At 37.1% G+C, this 19,335-nt stretch overlaps 1 protein-coding gene across 2 annotated transcripts; it reads right to left on the minus strand.

Annotated features, from left to right (window-relative positions):
* Positions 1-5,096: 5,096 nt before the first annotated feature.
* Positions 5,097-13,273, minus strand: LOC127186991 (prolactin-3D4-like). 2 transcript variants are annotated; one of them, XM_051143256.1, is made up of 5 exons: positions 13,243-13,273; positions 11,913-12,067; positions 10,657-10,764; positions 6,681-6,860; positions 5,097-5,285 (listed from the first exon to the last, which is right to left on the minus strand). In XM_051143256.1, exons 1-5 carry the CDS (start codon positions 13,271-13,273, stop codon positions 5,097-5,099), a joined length of 663 nt encoding a protein of 220 aa, XP_050999213.1. The 2 variants fall into 2 exon arrangements, with proteins under 2 accessions (XP_050999213.1, XP_050999212.1); XM_051143255.1 differs by having other exon boundaries at positions 11,913-12,070.
* Positions 13,274-19,335: the final 6,062 nt, after the last annotated feature.

The following is a 19,335-nucleotide window of genomic DNA, read 5'->3' on the forward strand; positions in this document are numbered from 1 at the left end:
TATCTTGTATCAAACATTTTCCATTGAAAGGTTTTCTTCCAGAATGCTACAACTCAAATGACCAATTTGCAAAGATGAGAAATTATTCTTTATGGAGAATACAAGATGTAATGATCTAATTATCTCAGCTACAGAAAGTGGAAGTTGTAATTATGTTTGGTCACCTGGCATTAGATATATATTTGCTCACTTAATATAGAAACCTGGATTAACATTCATTTCTAAAGCTTAATATTGACTGTGATAGCAGGTTAGTGCTTTTATTAATTTGGAATATGTCAACTGACATGAAAAAAAGAAAAGCATGCATGAGCTAACAAATAATCTTAACATTTAGGGGATATATTCAAGAAAATGAATTAGTTACAGTCATCAACTTTATTTACAGAAATGGAAAATGAGCTTAAAATCACAAGACTTTCAGACATGTGCAGACAGTGTCTTGAAGATACTTTTTGGTATCATGTGGGATTATTTATTACTCTCTGGGATGCTTTGGTATGCAATGGACATTCCTGACTGAATATATATTGATAAACCTGTGAAAAAATCCGGATACAGTAGCTTTACAGTATGGATCTGCACCCTGGGACCTGCACAAACTGATATACAAGCCAATGACAATGCAAACAGAAAACCTAGATCCTCTATTTAGGTGTAGCTGATGAACAGCTCCCTCTCCCCTTCTGCATGGAGAGGAGAGCAGAAACTGCCTCTGACAGGAACTCTGGTGCCAGTAATTTGATCACTTCCCCTTGGCAGGGGATGTAGGCTTTCCTGATGAGACTGGATGAGGCTGAGGTCAGACACTGGGGAAGGAGGGAACTTCCCCCCTCCCCCCCCCGCCAAGTCAGAAGTCTGAAAAGGGGAATAGGGCAGAAGAGGGAGAAAGGGTGGGAAAAGGAAGATAAACGCGAGGGGATAACAACTGAGATGTAATCTGAATAAACCATAGTAAATAAAAATTATAATAAAAATATTATAGCATACTACTTAACTGACCACTCGTCATTTCTCTTCCATCTTCTCCACTTTCTTTGTCTCACTTCAGTGTCTTTATTATGTGTGCCACCTTCCCTGACTCTTCCGCCTTCTCTTATGTCATAAGTGAAAATCACCTATATCAGTGGCTCTTCCATATAATGCATCTTTTTTCTCAGAGTGACTGATCTCTGTTTGATGAGGCCTTGATGTGCCCACGGCTCTAATGTACAAGTGTTATGACCTCTTCCCTCTTATGCTCTATGTCAGTCAGAGTTTGATTTACCATACAATTTATATGTGTAAACATGGCATACATATAATGATTCTTCAATCATGCTTTAACACTAAGAAAAACAATTTATACAAAAGGTAGTATCATTAATAGAGTGTGATGATAATAAAAAATGAAGAAGAGGAGGACGAGGTATTACGACAGAGATACATGCTTAGACACTTGAAAAACTGATCTGTTGGCACTGATGTTTAACTTTTTGTAAAATTCTCCAACACAATGAGTTAGTAGGAAAATGATGGACTGAGGTGCCACAGGGCTTTCTGGAAGACTCTGTCCTAGGCTTTAATCACCTAAGGAAATACATTTTAATCATCATTGCATATTGCTCTTGAGAACACTTTTCCCCATCATCATTAGCCTGTTCTTTTCTTTCACATTCTTTGTTTTACATACATATAATATGAATATATATAATGTAAATATAATATAATAAAGGTTGATTAGACTCTTCTTCAGTTTTCATTTTCATAACTTGTAAAGTATTGCACAGATATCACATCGACCATCTGAAATTAGCAATATCTTCATGTATGAATCTAGCATTGAGCACCCAGACAGATGAAATTTTTTTAAATCTTCACTTATGCTGGGTATGGTAATAATTCTGTGCCATTGTCCTTCCATGCATGTTTGTTCTTCTAGAGGCAAGAGACTGAAGGCACAAAGGTGTAGAAGAATGTTATTTGAAAGCTGTTTCTGTCGATGTGTCATTGCTTTAATTCTCTACTGTAATATAAAAGAGGCCAATTTGATTCCTTAGTGTGGAAATTTGAGGACCACTTGCTCCTGACAGAGTTACAGTGTGGGCATCTATGTTATCTGAATCAGGTCCTGAGGAAATCTACTGAATTCTATTGAGTCTTACCTTTTTGTGCAGAGGGTTAGTAATTAAAACACAAGCCATCCAACCAACCAACAAAAACCCTGCTCTAACCAGTAGGATAGATGGTGTAACGTAGAGTGTATAATTAATTTGATCTCTCAATAGAAAAAATGTTCGTCCCTAACTAGTTTTACTTAAAAAACTATAGTAAAGTGCTTTAATCGATTCTCATCCACTGGTCATGTGTATGTTCCTACGCCAGTACCATTATAGTTTTATTACTATAGCTCTGTAGTATATAACTTCAAATCTGGTAATGTAATACTTTAAGCAGTTTTGTTTGTTAGTTTAATTAGTCAATATCTTGTGAATATCTTTGGTCTTTGTATTCCCATACCAAATTTAAGATTGCTTTTTCAGTATCTAAGAAGAATTATGTTGGGATTAAGGTCCAGATTACATTTATTTCTCAGATTTGGCTTGAATATGATTTATAACAAAATTAATTATAACAACAATATTGTTATAATTGTAGCATATCCTATGAATACATTACTTACTTGAGACAAGAACATGTAATAGTAAAGCTAATACTGACTGGGAGTTAATATTCACTTAATTACTATTGACTAGTTTTCATATTATTGAAACCCTATAGGCATGTTACCACAGGAGAAAAGTAATTATATATCTTTTCAAGATTTTGTGCTGTGAGCTACAGAAATAACCAGGTTGCCAAGATATGCCTACTGGTCTAATAGGCATGGGAGTAACCATTCACTTTTTTTTTCTGGATTTTAGGTCCAGTATAGAATTCAGACAGAGTATAGCATTTGCAAGCCCTCTGTCATCCGAGAATAAAAAGCAGTAACTTTAGTCCCCAACATACATATTTTTGGAGAGACTTCACAAGCTGAGCTATCCTTAGTAAATCATCCTCTCTAGGCATAATCAGTAGATTATCATATCATTTTAGTGCTTGCTTCTACCATGCAAAGTAATGGTAGAAAATGTCTATCACTCTCAGATGGTTGTCAAAAGAGAAACTACTCTTGGGTTGAAGAGAAGGGACACATGGTACACATTCCACTGGTTAATGTCTGTGAATAGAATTACATTTCTGATCGGTTCTGGATGTGTAAATACAGGTCATAGAGAAGATCTGGAGACACTACATATTGATGACCATACTGGTGAAATCATGTTCATGCTTCACTGCTGGAGTTGGACTGTTGGATGTGAAAAGCATGTTATCTCTGTGTGTCCTTTGAGCTGCCCTTTTTTTTTTCTTTTTTTTTTTTTTTTGTAATCAGCACTTACAGGGAGAAGAGTATCCACATAAACTAGAAAGTATGTCACAGATGGCAGAGCTCTGTTAGAGAGAACAGAATCCATACATGGTGCCTGCTCTACTAAAGATTTGAAGCATTGATGCATCGCTTCACGTTGAGGACACCAGTGTGCCCAAAATAGAACCCTCTTATTCTAAGAGCAACTTAGTCAGTGAAACTTTTTTGTTATCAAATTTAATATATCACAGTTTTTCACTTGTACTTCTGAATTCCGAGAAAGTAACATTGATATTCAGAATTGACTGAAACATCAAAAATATATAAATTCAGCCTTAATTGCTGTGTAACCTTCAAACTGCAGGATGAAAGAAGAGTGTCACATACCCTTCAAGTGAGATGAAATTATGACAGAACCACAGACATTTTAGCATGTGGACTCTTCCTAAGGTGACCTTAAGGATGACTAGAGTTTGGAATGTTAAATTAGTGGTACTTAGGGGTAGTTCAATAGTACTTTTCTTTTTTTTTTTTTTATCATTTAACTTTTTATTGAAAATAGGTTTTTTTTCCCTCACATAATATATTTTGATTACAGTCCCTCCATCCAGAATCATCTCTTTTCCAACTTTCATTGGAAAACAAATAGTGCTTCTAAGGGAATAATAAAATAAAATATAATGAGATAAAATCAAACTAGCATATTAAAGCAATATATATTAAACATTTTTAAACGTGGATATTTTTCAAAAGCCTGTATTATGAGACAAGAAACCTCCAAAGATGCAGTTGAGTTTGTTTTCTGATGGTCATCCACTGCTGTATATTCAGCCTTTGTTTTCTTCTTTTTTTTTTTTTTTAATTTTCTTTTTTTTTTTATTAATTTATTCTTGTTACATCTCAATGTTTATCCCATCCCTTGTATCCTCCCATTCCTCCCCCCCCCCCATTTTCCCATTATTCCCCTCCCCTATGACTGTTCCTGAGGGTGATCACCTCACCCTATATATTCTCATAGGGTATCAAGTCTCTTCTTGGCTACCTGCTGTCCTTCCTCTGAGTGCCACCAGGTCTCCCACTCCAGGGGACATGGTCAAATGTGAGGCACCATAGTACGTGAGAAAGTCATATCACACTCTCCACTCAACTGTGGAGAATATTCTGACCATTGGCTAGATCTGTGAAGGGGTTTAAAGTTTACCGCCTGTATTGTCCTTGGCTGGTGCCTTAGTTTGAGCGGAACCCCTGGGCCCAAATCTGCCTATCATAATGTTCTACATACAAGTAGTTCAATAGTACTTTTCTTGTATTGTTTGTTACTAGATTAAAAGTTGTTCACATCAAAGTTTTCTTTTATAAACTACCTCAGATAGCTTTCTTTTTGATACAATGGATCCTAATGTGAGTTTTCTACCTTCATAGACTGTGACCTAAAATAAGCTGTATGCTGTCTTATGTTCATGTCAAACTTCAAAAGTTTACATGCACATAACAATAGCCTAGGCCAATATTATATTAAATGCAAACAAGAGACTTTCTTACATTTCACATTGAATCTGGTTAAAAATCTTTTATTTTATAAGAAAAATCCCATTGTTGCTAGGCATGCAATGGGAACAACACATAAAAAAGACAAAAAAAAAAAAAGCATGGAAACTCTAGTCCGACAAAGACCATATCAGCAGGACATCGCAGGGATGTGCACTCAGCAGTCATTATTAAAGACGACTCGGCACCTCAAGACCTTGAGAAAACTGTCAACCTTATTCATATCCCTTTTCAGGCAGCGTAAAATGTTATAAAAGGCAAAAAGGCGAGTGTCTTCATCAGATGACTTCAAGTCTTTCAGTCCAGACCAGGTAGGGGAGCCATTTACAGCAAATCCAGGCTTAATCTTCATCTAAACATCAAACAGACAGCTATCACTGACATGATTACCAGCAGGACTTCATTAACACTTTTTTTTTATCAATGCAAGTATGTAAGTTTGCATTTGCACATGGATTATATGTATATGTACTTATTTGGACATGATGTTGGATATCAGAGGACAACGTTAGGTAATGTTAGTTCCAGTGACTTCTCCCTTGATTTTTGAAAAGGCTGCATTTACTTCTACATGGAACTCATGGCAGTTCTCTTGTCTGCCTGCTCTCTGCTAAAGTTACAAAGAGATGTTACCACATCATTTTTTTTTTTTTTTTTTTTTTTTTGACACAAATTCTGAAACCAGAGTTTGGTTACTCACCCAAGAAAGGGAGTCACTTATATATATGGGTCATCTCGCCAGGTCCAGTGCAAATTGCTTCTCATTTCTGTACATGTGTGTGTCGGTGGTGGTGGTGGGTAGTGTGTGTGTGTGTGTGTGTATGTGTGTGTGTTTTCACATAATTGTATTTATATATACTATTCAATGAGCACAATTTGGATGGCAGCAGTAATTTGGCATATATTTCCACAAGTGACTTCTATCGTAATTTCTGAGGCAGTTGCTCACAGTTTTACCTGGAACTAAACACAAATCCCCTTAAGCTGACTCCTTAGTCTGTGTATTACAAAGAGAAAATACCACACCCATTCTTTTGACATAAATTCTGGAGTGGTCTCAGCTCCTCACATTTGCCCCAAAGGCGGTTACACGCATGAGACATCTCCTTAGAAATTTATAATTAACCTTGAAAAAATAGAGTACTATAATTTTTTAGTGAAAAACTCTTATGCTTACTCTAAAGGCCGTAGGCACCAAAACATAACTTGGAGAGTGGCATAAATATTTCTGATATGCCACTGATCTCAGATGAGATATATCTAGACACATAGACAAGCAGGGTGCAATTTGGATGTACATTAATGAAGGACAGAAAAAGGCTACATTAATTCGTTGACGTTGGAGAGGCTCACATGCTCTCAGTCCTTCCCCTGAGGTGTCCTTCGTGCCACATTAGTTCTGGTAGAGCATCCTGATCCTTTTCTACTTTTCAATAATTATATTCTCATATCTTATGTACTTCATTTAATCCTTCTACACGAGAAGCACATTTCACTTAATCTATTAAGGTGCAGACAATGATTGCCATAAAATATTCATAATTAGGTAAGCGTGCTTACTCCATGCAGGAAAGCTCCAGTCCAAATTTCTATGAGGCATGGCTATTTCCTGTGGAGATCACTGTTCTGTGGATTTTCATTAAGTAGCCTTGGGTTTGGGTATCTCAAAATTCTTTATGTATCACACAATTCATCCATTGCGTGCATAGGATCAACAAAGACATGTGTAGAAACAGCTCACCCTGCCGAGTATGGTCTTTAGTCCCACCAGAAGGTCAGCATTTCTTTCCTTCAAATCATTGGCTGTTTTCAGCATAGTTGCAGAAGCTCCAGGAAGAGTAGCCACTTCAGACGCCAGGTATTTCAGTGGTCTTATCCAGGCACGTGTAATATTGGCAATTGATACCAGAAGGTCTTCAGTCTAAGAAAATATGATTGGACATTGCCTTAAACTACATGACGTAGAGCTGTGCACTTAGACACCTGGGGCTGTCTCATAGAGGATGCAAACTACAGTATAGTTTTCTTATTAATAATATATGTTAATAATTTCTTGCTATATAAACATTACCTACATATACTTTTTCCCCTTCTTAAATCCAGTTTGCTAAAAAAAGTAATTAGGTCTGAATGATGATCTTTTGTATTTTTCTACTTTTTAACACTTGTCCTTGTTAAACCTGATCTGTTTGATTGCTTGCCCTGTCTATGAGAAAACAACTGTTAAAAGGCTCAGTAGGTGTACAAACACAGGACTCTCATAACATAGGTGACAACACTGTCAATAGAGAATAATTCAAATAATTACTACAGTAACAAGTCAAATTTGTTTCTCATATTTTTACTTGCGAATTTCTGATTACAGTAGAATACTAAAACTGGTGAACTTCAGAAAACATGGTTGTCAAAATTCTACTTTTCCTGCATCTGCATGATTCACATCCTTTGGCTCTATAGGTGGTGTTTATCTGTTGACTTGCAGGAAAAAAATCAGTAAGAGCATAACTGTTATTCCAGGTATCAGTAGAAATAATAATGGAATTTGAGCTATTAAGTATTAGCATAAAAACATATTCATGCAAATTAAATTTTTACTAGAGTTTTAGTATGAAGTCTGTGAGAAACCTTATAGGCTATGAAAATAAAGAATAAGACGAAATCCAAATAGGACTTCTTGAAACAGAAAAACTTCTGTAAAGCCAAGGACACTGTCAATTGAATGAAATGAGAGTCTACAGATTGGGAAAGGATCTTCACCAATCCTACATCTAACAAAGGGCTAAGATCCAAGTATACAAAGAATTCAAAACATTAAACACCAACAAATAAAATAATACAATTAAAAATGGGGCAGAGAACTAAATGTAGAATTCTGAACAGAGGAAGCTCAAATTACCAATGAGCACTGAAAGGAATGCTCAATGTTCTTACTTATCAGGGAAATGAAAATCAAAATGACTCTGAGGTTCCATCTTACATCTGTCTGAACGGATACGTTCAAACACTCAAGTGACATCACATGCTGGTGAGGCTGTTGAGAAAGGGGAACACACCTCCATTGTGGGTGACAGTGCAGGCATGTACATCCACTTTGGAAATCAATCTGACACTTTCTCAGAAAATTGGGACTAGCTCTACCTCACTTCATACCCAGCCATACTGCTCCTGGGCTGATATCCAAAAAACTGCCTTACCACCACTACACTTGTTCAACTATATTCATAGCAGCTTTATTTATACTAGCCAGAAACTGGAAAGAACTTAGATTTCCCTCATCCAAAGAATAAATAAAGAAATTGTGGTGCATTTACACAATGGAATACTACTCAGCTATTAAAAACAAAGAAACAATGAGCATTTCGGGCAAACGGATGGTACTAGAAAAGATCATCCTGACTGAGGTAATCTAGATGCATAAAGACACACATGGTATATATTCAGTTATAAGCAGCTTTTAACCATATAGTACAGGATAAACATACTTCAAAGTACAGACACAAAGAAGATAAGTAACAAGGAGGAACCAAGGGAAGATGCTTAAATCTCACTCAAGAAATGGAAGTAGAATTGACAGAAGTAATAGTTAAAGAAAGGGAACAGGATAGGAGAGAAAACACCAAGAGATGTGAGAGTGGAGACCAGAACTGGGGAGAATGGGGGTGGGAGTACAGAAGGCCTGTAGAGAAAGACAGACGTGGGCCAGGGCATGTTTGTGAGAAGCTGGACAACTAAATTAAGGTACGCTCTCCGGTGGATCTAAGAGGGACCCTAGCAGAGACTTCTAGTAGCAGGGACTGAAGAGACTAAAAAGAACACCCTCTAACTAGACAAATCTCCTAGTGTAGGGAAGCGAACACCAACCCACACACAAAAGCTTTTACTCATAATTCTCACTGACTATAAGGTGTGTAGGGATAAAGATAAAGAGGATATAGCAGAGCCTGGGGAAAGGTCTAACAAATGCCTGGCCTAGCCCAATACCCACCACATGGGAGAGAGCCAACCTCTGACATTATGAACAATACTGTGCTATGATTTCAGACACAAGTCAAGCATAGTTTTCTACCCAGCATGCCTTGAAAGAAATGTTGAGACTCATAGCCAAACATTGGGCAATGTGTAGGGAGCCTTATAGAATAGTGGGGTGAAAGAAGGAAAGAACTTGGATCTGAGGGAAGCCTCACAAAAAGTCCAACAGAGCCATCTAACCAGTGCCCAGAGTGTCCTGTTTAGGCTGAAGCACCAACCAAGGCCTTGCAAGGACTGGACCCAGGCCTCCTACAGATGCAGCTGATCACTAGTGCAGGCTTCATAAGGGTTAATTAGTAAGGAAGGCAGTGGCTCTCTCTGTCAGGGACTCACTTGCTTGCCTTTTATTTACTCCCCACTGGTGGTTCTGGCTTGCCAGGTGATAGGGGAAGAAAACATGTTCAGTCCTGATTCATCTTGATGAGCTGGGGTGGGTAGGAAGGTGGGGGCTCCCTTTTTCTGAGCAATGGGGAGGGGTGATGGGAGAGAGGAGGTAGGGTCAGGTTGGAACAATGGAGGGATGGGTCTAGGACCAGGATGTAAAGTCAATTAAGAAATAAATAAACAAACAAAAACATAAAATTTTAAAAAGACAGAAACTCAATCAGAATTTCAAAGAATGATTACATTACTGAATGGAATGGACAACCCAATTGTGATAGCTAACATGATGCTAGGAGAACTGGACAATAATAATTAAGACTAATTACATGACATGCATGCAATTTGGGGTAAATTCTTACTCAGCATACAAGGGACAGTGTCTGCATACAGTTTGCAGCCTCACTTGATTGTCTTCTCAAAAGTGATGATATCAGAGATTGTTTGTCATCATTAAATGTTTCAATGCCAACAGTGTGCTATTTGTATTGTCTAGAAAAGTAAATGTATACTAATGTTTTTTTCCATTTTTCTTGATTATAGTCATACTTTATTTATGTGACTATCTGTATTTAAGTTACTCATCTTAATAATACAAACATGACTAGAGAAGAGATTATGTGTGTGAAATGGATGTACATTTTGACTATATGTAAATCAAATTCTGTTGCTTATGACAGGTATCAGAATGAAGAGATAATAACATTAGATATACATTAATCCTTTTCAGAGTTATGAAGTTCTCATCAAAATGGAAGTCATGCTGATTAACTTGATATAGTCTATAGAGGAGCCACTTGTTAAGCTGAGTTTCAGTTAAGATGTAGGGGAAGGAAGACCAGTCAGGGGGAACTGAACTAATAATGAGGGAACAGGAGAAGGTCCCACAGAGTTGAGAAACATAGGAAGAAACGATACCCTGCTCAGTTTAGTAAAAGGCTGTCACAGGAAGACCATCCAGTGTTACTCCATAAAAACAACTGGTTTGTACTTACTCTATATGCCTCTGAATACATTCAACAATAAGAGTCCAGTTGAGATTAAAACTTCCCAGGGACAAGCAGAAGGCGTTACTGAAAATAGTCTTCTATGTGGACAACCACAACTCAGGGAAAGTGTGCATTGGCAGGCATTTGACATAGTGCCAAAGTTAGCGCTTGTGTGATGTGGTTCTTCTCTGACAGTTGCATGTTCCTTTAGCTGTTGGGTCTGAAATTACCTCACTTCTTTTGGTCTTAGTAATTATATACAGCACAGCTAGAACATGGATAGCATTACATTTTGGATAAAACCAGTGGGAGACCTACTTTTGTTTCATGGACTTCCTCACGATTCTCTGGTGTATGGATGGAGGCAGTGTGGCACACAGTAGGCATCCTGTCTGTTAACCAACTCCTCTTGGCAAAATTCAAATCCTGGAAGAAAACAATAGTTGTAATTCAATTGGGGTTTCAGAATTGAAAAGAAAAAGGCACAACTATAAGACCATTACATTGGATAAAGCCTAAAGGTTAAGAACTACACAAAAATTCTAACAATAAATGACAGACACATAAACTGCCTACCTTTTTCTTTCATTTACATATACAATCCAGTCTATTGCCCTCAATATTTGCCTCTCCTTAATATTCCTTCTTATTGTCTTTGGTAGTGTTATTGTTTGTAAAGAAAGCAATCAAATGCCCCCAATATTATTATTTCTGCAGTTTTATAAATATCTTATTTTTCATTGGTACAAAGTGATGTGTTTCATTTTAAAGAAGAAATTGTTCCTTTAGAAATTTGCTCTCAAATATCATGGTGTCTGTACCAAGGAGTTCATGATCAATGAAGGACTCTTTACTGTTGATACAGTGACAATTAATCATTTAACTCCAGGCATATTTTAGGGAAATAGTCAGCAATGAGTGAATAAGAATTCACAGAATGTTTAATGTTTCCATGTGAATGGCATGAGGAATGTACGTGAGTAAGATATTTATTAAGAAAATACAAATTACCTAATTCTAAGTATCAAAGAATTTACAAAAGATAAAGAATTCTTAGAAACGTTATACTCCTGAAATATTAGAAGAATAAGGAATATAAGAAAAACTAGCGAGGGCAAATGACAACAAGGATATATATTCCTTCTAAATGCAGGGATATATAATCCATATACACAAATTTCAATGGAAAATAGCCTTGTTATTTCCTCACTTTCAGATCCTTAACAGATGATTTGCATCCCTGAGGAGGATAGAACATATTTTGTTTTGCCCATGAAGACAGAACCCATGCCTAGCAGTCCAGTGAAGAGCAACATTCCAGTGAAGAAGTTCACTACAAGAGGATCTGTTATTCATGGAAAAGCTTCAAATATTATATAATTATTTTCAACTTTGTGAGATTTCACAGACCTTCACATTCTGCCCATCCCGCATTTCACTATTTGATTTTTTCTTCTATTACATTTAAAAGTGAGGTATTTGGACACGGATACATGATGCCTTCCGTCTTGATTATTGTTTAGAGATTTGAAAGCCCTTGTAGAAAAGAACCCAGAAGTGAGGACATTACTTACAAATTCACTGTATATATCTGCAGCCATGATATATGTATTATGAGACTGTTCAACCACACGATGATACAGGTCATCAGTGGAAACAGAGGTACTTGGTCTGGAGGCCACATGCTCCCAAAGGAGCAGATTTGACATGAGCAGCAACAGGTACATTCCTGCTGTCAAAGAAAGAAACTGAGATGATCTATTCATATGCTGTGGCAACAATCAGATTATGTTAGAATGTTGTTTGTACTTAGGGTCCTCCACCATGTGATTTGGTTTGCTATCACATAATACAGTATTCATTTTTGCAGGTGGGAAAATACAGAGAAATAGTTAAATTTCTCTAGCACAGAGTTGTTCATGTCCAAGGCATGTCACTGTTTGCATTTGCTCCAAATGAGCTTCTCAAGTGTGCAACACATGGAGCTTTGACTAGCCATGAGCCAGAGACTTCAAGTCATTATCCGCACATATTTAAAGTCATCAAGAATTTGTGGTTGCCTTTTATTTTCTTTTGGTTTACATTTTTCCTCCCTTCATTCTTTCCTAAAATCCTTCCTCTCTTTTTCTTTTCTTTCTTTCTTTCTTGTTTCTGAGACAGGTTTTCTCAGTGTAGCCTCGGGATTCCTAGTTTCACTTTGTAGACCAGGCTGTCCTCAAACTCACGGAGATCTCGCTGCTTCTTTCTCACTGTGTGGTGGGATTACAGAAGTGCCTGTGCCCCTGCCTTGCCTTTTCTTCATTGTCTTAAACACATTAATACTGGAACTAATTCTTTATCCTTGAATATGTCTTAAATGACACTTAAGATTTAGGGGATTTGATAGTTTATTCAGTTTATTTCGGTGAGTATATATTCAAGCTTAACACACCAATTAATTACAACTTGCAGTTTCTATGATTGAAGCAATTGGACCATTCATTTAATTTTTGTGTTCGCACTAAAGCCTAATTTATCAATAATGTAAATTGAGTCTTTTAAGTTGTTTTATTTTTTGTTCTGCAAGGTGTCATACAGCTAGGATTCCTTAGATGCTAGGAACACTGTTCCTCTTTCTCTCTTGTTAATAAAGACAATGAAAGTAACTCTGAGATTTGTCGTGTGTCTACAACACATGGAGAAATCCTTTCAAAAAACACCGATCTCAAAATTAATTGAGCAAGTAGAATATAGAAAGTCCTTCACGCTCCGTTTTTCTTTTCGTATATAGGAAAAACAATCCAATATCAATTCTCCAAAAATGCAAGCTAGATGACACCAAAGAAATATACATTCCAAACACATCTTTAACATTTATGCACTATTAAGGTTTGCTTAGAGGTACATGGATAAATGGCAACTTACCAGAGCCTGGGAGAGTCAAAGACATGTGCATCTCTGAGAAGACCCACCGCAGTGTGCTCTCCAACACAGGAAAGGTGATCAACTGAGTGATGTCTTCACTCAACTTTCCACCTCCTATATATGCTACCAGACTAAACCTAGAACCAAGCACAGCTGGGGGGCAGATTTAATCAATTTCTATTGATCATGATCATTTTCCCCTCAGGATTTACAGACATCCTCTTTACATTTGCCACAGTTATGCCTCAATGTGTGTCATCCTGTTTTTCCTCCATACGATCTTTAGCGTTCAGGTCATTCTCCAAATCAGTAAGTCCATGGCTGTTCATTGATTACTCAATGAAGAGTAAAACTCGTTCCCAATGCATCACCTTAGTTGAAGATGTTAAGCCTGTTATATTTCTGCATTTTTCTGATTATAAAATGTTTTCAACAATTATATGCGCAATGGACCTCTCTATCTCTATAAAATCAGTTATTCTAGACTATTTTCAGTGAATTCAAATCCCTTTCACCAACCGCCAACCCTGAAAAATGTTTCTCTCAATGGACTAGGTAACAATTATATTAATCAACAGGTCTAAACAAAAATGTTTAGAAAGCACTTTGAGAAGCATACCTTATCAATTTCCTTTTTGACAGATACCATAATACTTTATTCACTTTATTTTTATAACTTATAACACATTGATTGCTCTATGTGGCTTGAGCCTTTAAACAAATCAGATAATTTTTAGTTGTAATGATAACTGCTATGCTATGCTTTCACTACTTGCAACACTTTGCCAGGTTTGCTGATGGCCTTATCATGTCACTGAGTATTAATATTTTATTAAGTTCCACTAAATTATTCTGTATAGTGACTGATGGAATCATAAAACACATTCCAAGTTGTAGTAGATTTTATAACATTAGAAGTTAGATTTTGTCACTTGATTTATCCAACATATTCAATTTCTTCACCTTTTTGTCTAACCATTTCATTCTGCGATATAATCAAATCAACAATGACAGCATCATGTACACAATTTTGGGATCATGTGCCTCCTGTGAAAAATTTATAGAGAAAAACTGACATTGAACACCGGGATTTCAAGTAACTTGTAAGTCTTGCATTTCTTTTTCCATGCCAGTTGAGTTTCTTTATAATTTTATTTTCAATACTGTGTTTATTGCTTTGCAAGGTGGTTTACCAGACCATTATGCCATTTAGAGCATAGTTCTATTTCATGGAGCAATTAGAAATGGTAGACAGCTTAGACATACTGTAAAATGTTATTGATATTAAGAATCTGTAAATATATAGATAAAAATTTTACAAAGTCTTCTAGAGTATAAAAAGCATCGAGGCTTATCAACTATTTTTTATTTTAAAATATATTTTATTAATTTATTCATAGTACATCTCAATTGTTATCCCATCCCTTGTATCCTCCCATTCCTCCTTTCCTCCCATTCCCCCCCCCCATTCCTCTCCCCTATGTCTGTGACTGAGGGGGACCTCCTCCCCCTGTATATACTCATAGTCTCTTCTTTATAACGTGCTCTTCTTCCTCTGAGTGCCACCAGGCCTCCCCATCCAGGAGATGTGGTCAAAAATGGGGTACCAAAGTTCATGTGAAAGTCAGACTCCACTCTCCACTCAACTGTGGAGAATATGCTGTCCATTGGCTAGATCTGGGTGGGGGTTCAAAGTTTACTGCACATATTGTCCTTGGCTGGTGAACTATTAAGAGAGCAAGTTGATTATGTGAATATGGATAGAAATAACTATTCTGTTTATAATATACAATCATTCTGCTTTAACCTTATTTTGTTCATCTTGCTATGTTGCATTGTACTCTCCCTTTAAATAGATGAGTGCAGTTTAGGGGATACTTAGGTACATTGTGGCAACAAGCAGGGCCACATCCTACTTGTTTCTGCTACACTCCCTTTTTCCTGCAGCTCCATTAAAGTGCCAAGACAGGTACGACAGGAATCTGATGCCTCTAGATTGTTTCTTGACCAAATCTTCTTATTTTGAAAGGCCAAAAATGTGTTTGAGATTGCTATCTTAATATTTCCAATTACATCCAATAACATAAGTTTGCTTAGCCCTGACACTGAAGCAACAGGCTATAAATCGGCATAACTTGTTATCACAGGATGCCTTGATATCTTAGTACCTGCTTAACCTCAAACCATCACTGTGTCATTCAGCTTCCAAAACATACTTTTTTCCTACATCCCATCTTGATTGCCTCAGTACTTGGGTAATCTAAAACCTCTTCTATTAAACTGTCACTATTTCTTCTTTGATAAATTATAATGTACTCATTAGTTATATAGCATTTTGGCTTAGTAGCAATGTCCATAAAGAGATAAAAAGTTTATATCCTCTGTCTATCCAGAGTAGAACGGTGAAAATGAATAGTATTTAATTTCTCATATCCCTAAAATGTTTGTCTGGAGTAGTCAGCAGGAGCAATGTGCGGTCAAGCACCTGACCCACATGATAAGGACAGATTCTCAGCATCACACTCATACTTAGATAGGATCTAACCTTTGCCCTACATACCTTCAGAAGCTGTAGGATCTCCATGGGCACAGGCGGAAGGAGAAATTTATGCTTTGCATTTCCTTCTAATTCAGTCAGTTGATAAAGAACAAAATCAAGCTCATTTTGTTTTTTAAAAATACTTGATTTCTGCTGAAAACAGAGAAACTGATATTATTGGTTTAAGGATCTATCTGAAAATAAACAGCTTTCTTGTAAACCTACTATGAGAAAAATTTATGACCAACTATCCCTGTGGTTATTTTCAGGGAAATCCTTTAAGTCGGTAAATGCCCCCTGCTGTTCTGATGTAAGATCTGGGCAGTTACTGTTACCAATGCATATTTCATGAACAGGTTTAACCGAATATAATTAGGTCCTTTGACAGAAGTGATCTCAGGAGTTTCTATGCCTTCATGCATATGTTTGTAGGTATGTGTGTGTAGTTATATACGCCCTAGAATAGCCATGTGTCATTCTTAGGAAACCCATTGACCTCATTTTAAGAAGGTCTGGATGTCTACGTGTAGGAAAATGCAAATAGATCCATATATATCACCCTGCACCAAACTAAAGTAAAAGTGGATTAGAAACCTCAACATAAAACAAGATACACTAAATCTTTCAGAGAAAAAAAGTGGTGAGTAGTCTTGAACTCATTGGCTTAAGAGAAAACTTCCTGAACAGAACACTAACAGCTGAGGATCTAAGGTCAACAAGTAATAAATGGGATACCATAAAAATGAGAGGATTCTGTAAGGTAAAGGACACTTTCAATAGAACAAAATGACAGTCTACAAATTGGGAAAAGATCTTACCAACCCTACAGCCGACAATGGGCTAATATCCAAAATATATAAAGGAATCAATAAATTAAATACCACCAAACCAAATAATCCTAATAAGAAATGGGGTGCAAAAACAAAAGAAGTGGTGTACCTAGGTAACCAGAGAATTCTCAACAGAAGAACATTGGATGGCTGAGAAATGCTTAAAGAAATGTTCAATGTCCTTATCATTAGGGAAATGCAAATTAAAAAAGACACTGAGATTCCATCTCACACCTATTAGAATGGGTAAGATTAAAAAATTCATGTGTCGGCATATGATGGTAAGGGACATTCCTCTATTGCTGGTTGGAGTGCAAACTTGTGCAACCACTGTGGGAATCAATCTGGCGCTTTCTCAGAAAATTTGAAAAAACGCTACCATAAAACTCAACTATACCAACTTGGGCATATACGTGAATCATGCTCCACAATACAGCAATGACAATTGCTCAACTATGTTCATAGCAGCTTTCTTCATAGTAGCCAGAATTTAGAAACAACTAAGATGTCCCTTGACTGAAAAATGAATAAAGCAACTATGGTACATTTACACAACAGAATACTACTCAGCCATTAAAAACAAGGAAATCCTGAAATATGCAGGTAAATGGATGGAACTAGAAAAGATCGTCCTGAATGAAGTAACCCAGACCAAGAAAGACAAGCATGGTATATAATCACTTAAGGTGGATATTAACCCAACATAGATGTCCTCTGTGAGATTCCACCTAGCTGTGGATCAGGACAGATGCTGGGATTTCCAGCAGGACACTGGGTGGATCATTGAGAGAGGTATGGAAGAGTATGGGCATACAAGGATCACAGGGTTCAAGAGCCCCACAGGGAGACCATCCAAGCCTCTGGACCCAAAGGGTTTCCATAAACTGATGCACAAACCAAGGACCATGCACATGGAGAACCCAGACCCCTGTTCAGATATAGCCAATGGACAGCGCATTCTCCATGATTGTGAGGGAAGCTGAGACTGCCTCTGACCTGAACTCTGTTGTCTATGTGTTGGTCATCTTCCCAGGCAGAGAGGACCTGTGGGCACACAGGGGTAGAGGATGTAGGTTATCCAGATAAGACCTGATAGGCTCTGATAAGATGATGAGGAAGGAGGGCTCCTGGACAGAGGTCTAGGGTAGGGGAATAGAGCAGAAATGAGAAGGAGAGTTAGAACAGGAAGTTACAAGTGAGGGGAGAAGAATTGGAATGTAATATGAGTAAATTATAATAAATGAATACATAAAGTATTTAATTAATATAAAAAGTTCTCTTGTTTACCTGAATCTCATTAATTAGGATGAATGGACAGACATCCAGGGATCCTTGTGTGTGTTTCTCCCCAACATTAGGATTCCAGTGCATATCATCAGGCCAAGTATTTTTATTCCTGAAGATCAAACTCATGTCCTGATGCTTATGGGCATAAGCTTACACTTCACAGACAGAGCCATTGATCCTAACATGCTCATTTTATACATAAAGAATCCTGTGATTGTTTAAGATCATGGGTCTAAGAGTTATAGAAAATTCTGTCTTCAACTTGATACATATTTTGTGCTTTTGACAATTTGCAAACAGTGTACATTTAATTTGGTTGAGTGTTTTTCTTAAATATTTTTAATGTGACTATAAATATCAGGTTTTCTTGGATTTAAAAAAACAATTGTGTGCATTCTACTTAGTCTTGTGCAGTATATTTGTATCCAATTTTCTTTATATTTTGTCTCCTCATTTGTGCCGTAAAGTTTTTTGCACATACTTTAAGTAGCATACTTTATGTGGAATTCTATGAAGTAAAACAGCTGATGCTCAGGTATTTTCACTAAAAGTAAATTCTTCCATCTTGGTGAGAAGTTTTTTGAGAAAAAGATTGATAAAAGGTATATGAAACAAATGTCCTAAAGAGACGTGAAAAGTTCCATCCTTTTTGGAACCTCATATAGCTAAGGTTGAAAACAACTCCACAACTTCAGGAGAACTCTGAAATGTTTCTCATATAGAAGAGTCCTATATCCAGGCAGAATCAAAATGCTGCAAAGACTACTGGGAGACACTTCCAGACAAGCTGAGCTAAACTATCAGATCAGCTGTTCTCCTTGGAGAAAGCAGAGGAGTCGCGGAAGGAACTGAAGTCTTACATTCATCAGACTGACAGTAAAAGGAACAACACAGATTTTTGAGCTGCTGGCATAGTACCTTATGCTGAAGTTTCTAGCTGCCCCCAGGTATCATCCATCCTTGGCTGAGCTTTGCAAGCTATAAGTCTCCTTCTGTCATTTCTTCTGTCTACCACCTTTCACTCACACTAGTGCAATTAAGTTTAGTAATATCCCTGGTTTGCCAAATATGGGACTTGCTGTTACCCTTGCTTTGTTCTACCAGTATTACTCTATCTGGTGTGAGGTGATATCTGCTCATATCTCCCAGCGAGGATTATTTTCATACAGTAATATCTCATATATCTGTGACTTGAGTTAAAGGGTGCATTTTCTGGAGTATGGAAAAAGTCTCAGAATATTAAATTTCTAGAATGTGTTTGTTTGTGTGCATGTACAAGTGTCTGTCTTTCTGTCTCTGTCCGTCTCCCCTTCTCCTTCTCTGTTTTTCCCTCTTCCTTCTCTCTCTCTCTCTCTCTCTCTCTCTCTCTCTCTCTCTCTGTCTGTATGTATGATGGCGATCAGATGTGAACATATACTGAATCAGGGTTCACTTGAA

Source organism: Acomys russatus, chromosome 3, assembly GCF_903995435.1.
Source record: "Acomys russatus chromosome 3, mAcoRus1.1, whole genome shotgun sequence".
Lineage (NCBI taxonomy): Eukaryota > Metazoa > Chordata > Mammalia > Rodentia > Muridae > Acomys > Acomys russatus.

Coding starts and splice junctions, on each gene's coding strand:
- LOC127186991 (XM_051143255.1), bottom strand. CDS start 13,273: ATGCACATGTCTTTGACTCTCCCAGGCTCTG. Junction 12,071..13,242: donor TTTGACTCTCCCAGGCTCTG/GTAAGTTGCCAT, acceptor TTTCTTTGACAG/CAGGAATGTACCTGTTGCTG. Junction 10,765..11,912: donor CAGATATATACAGTGAATTT/GTAAGTAATGTC, acceptor GTTTTCTTCCAG/GATTTGAATTTTGCCAAGAG.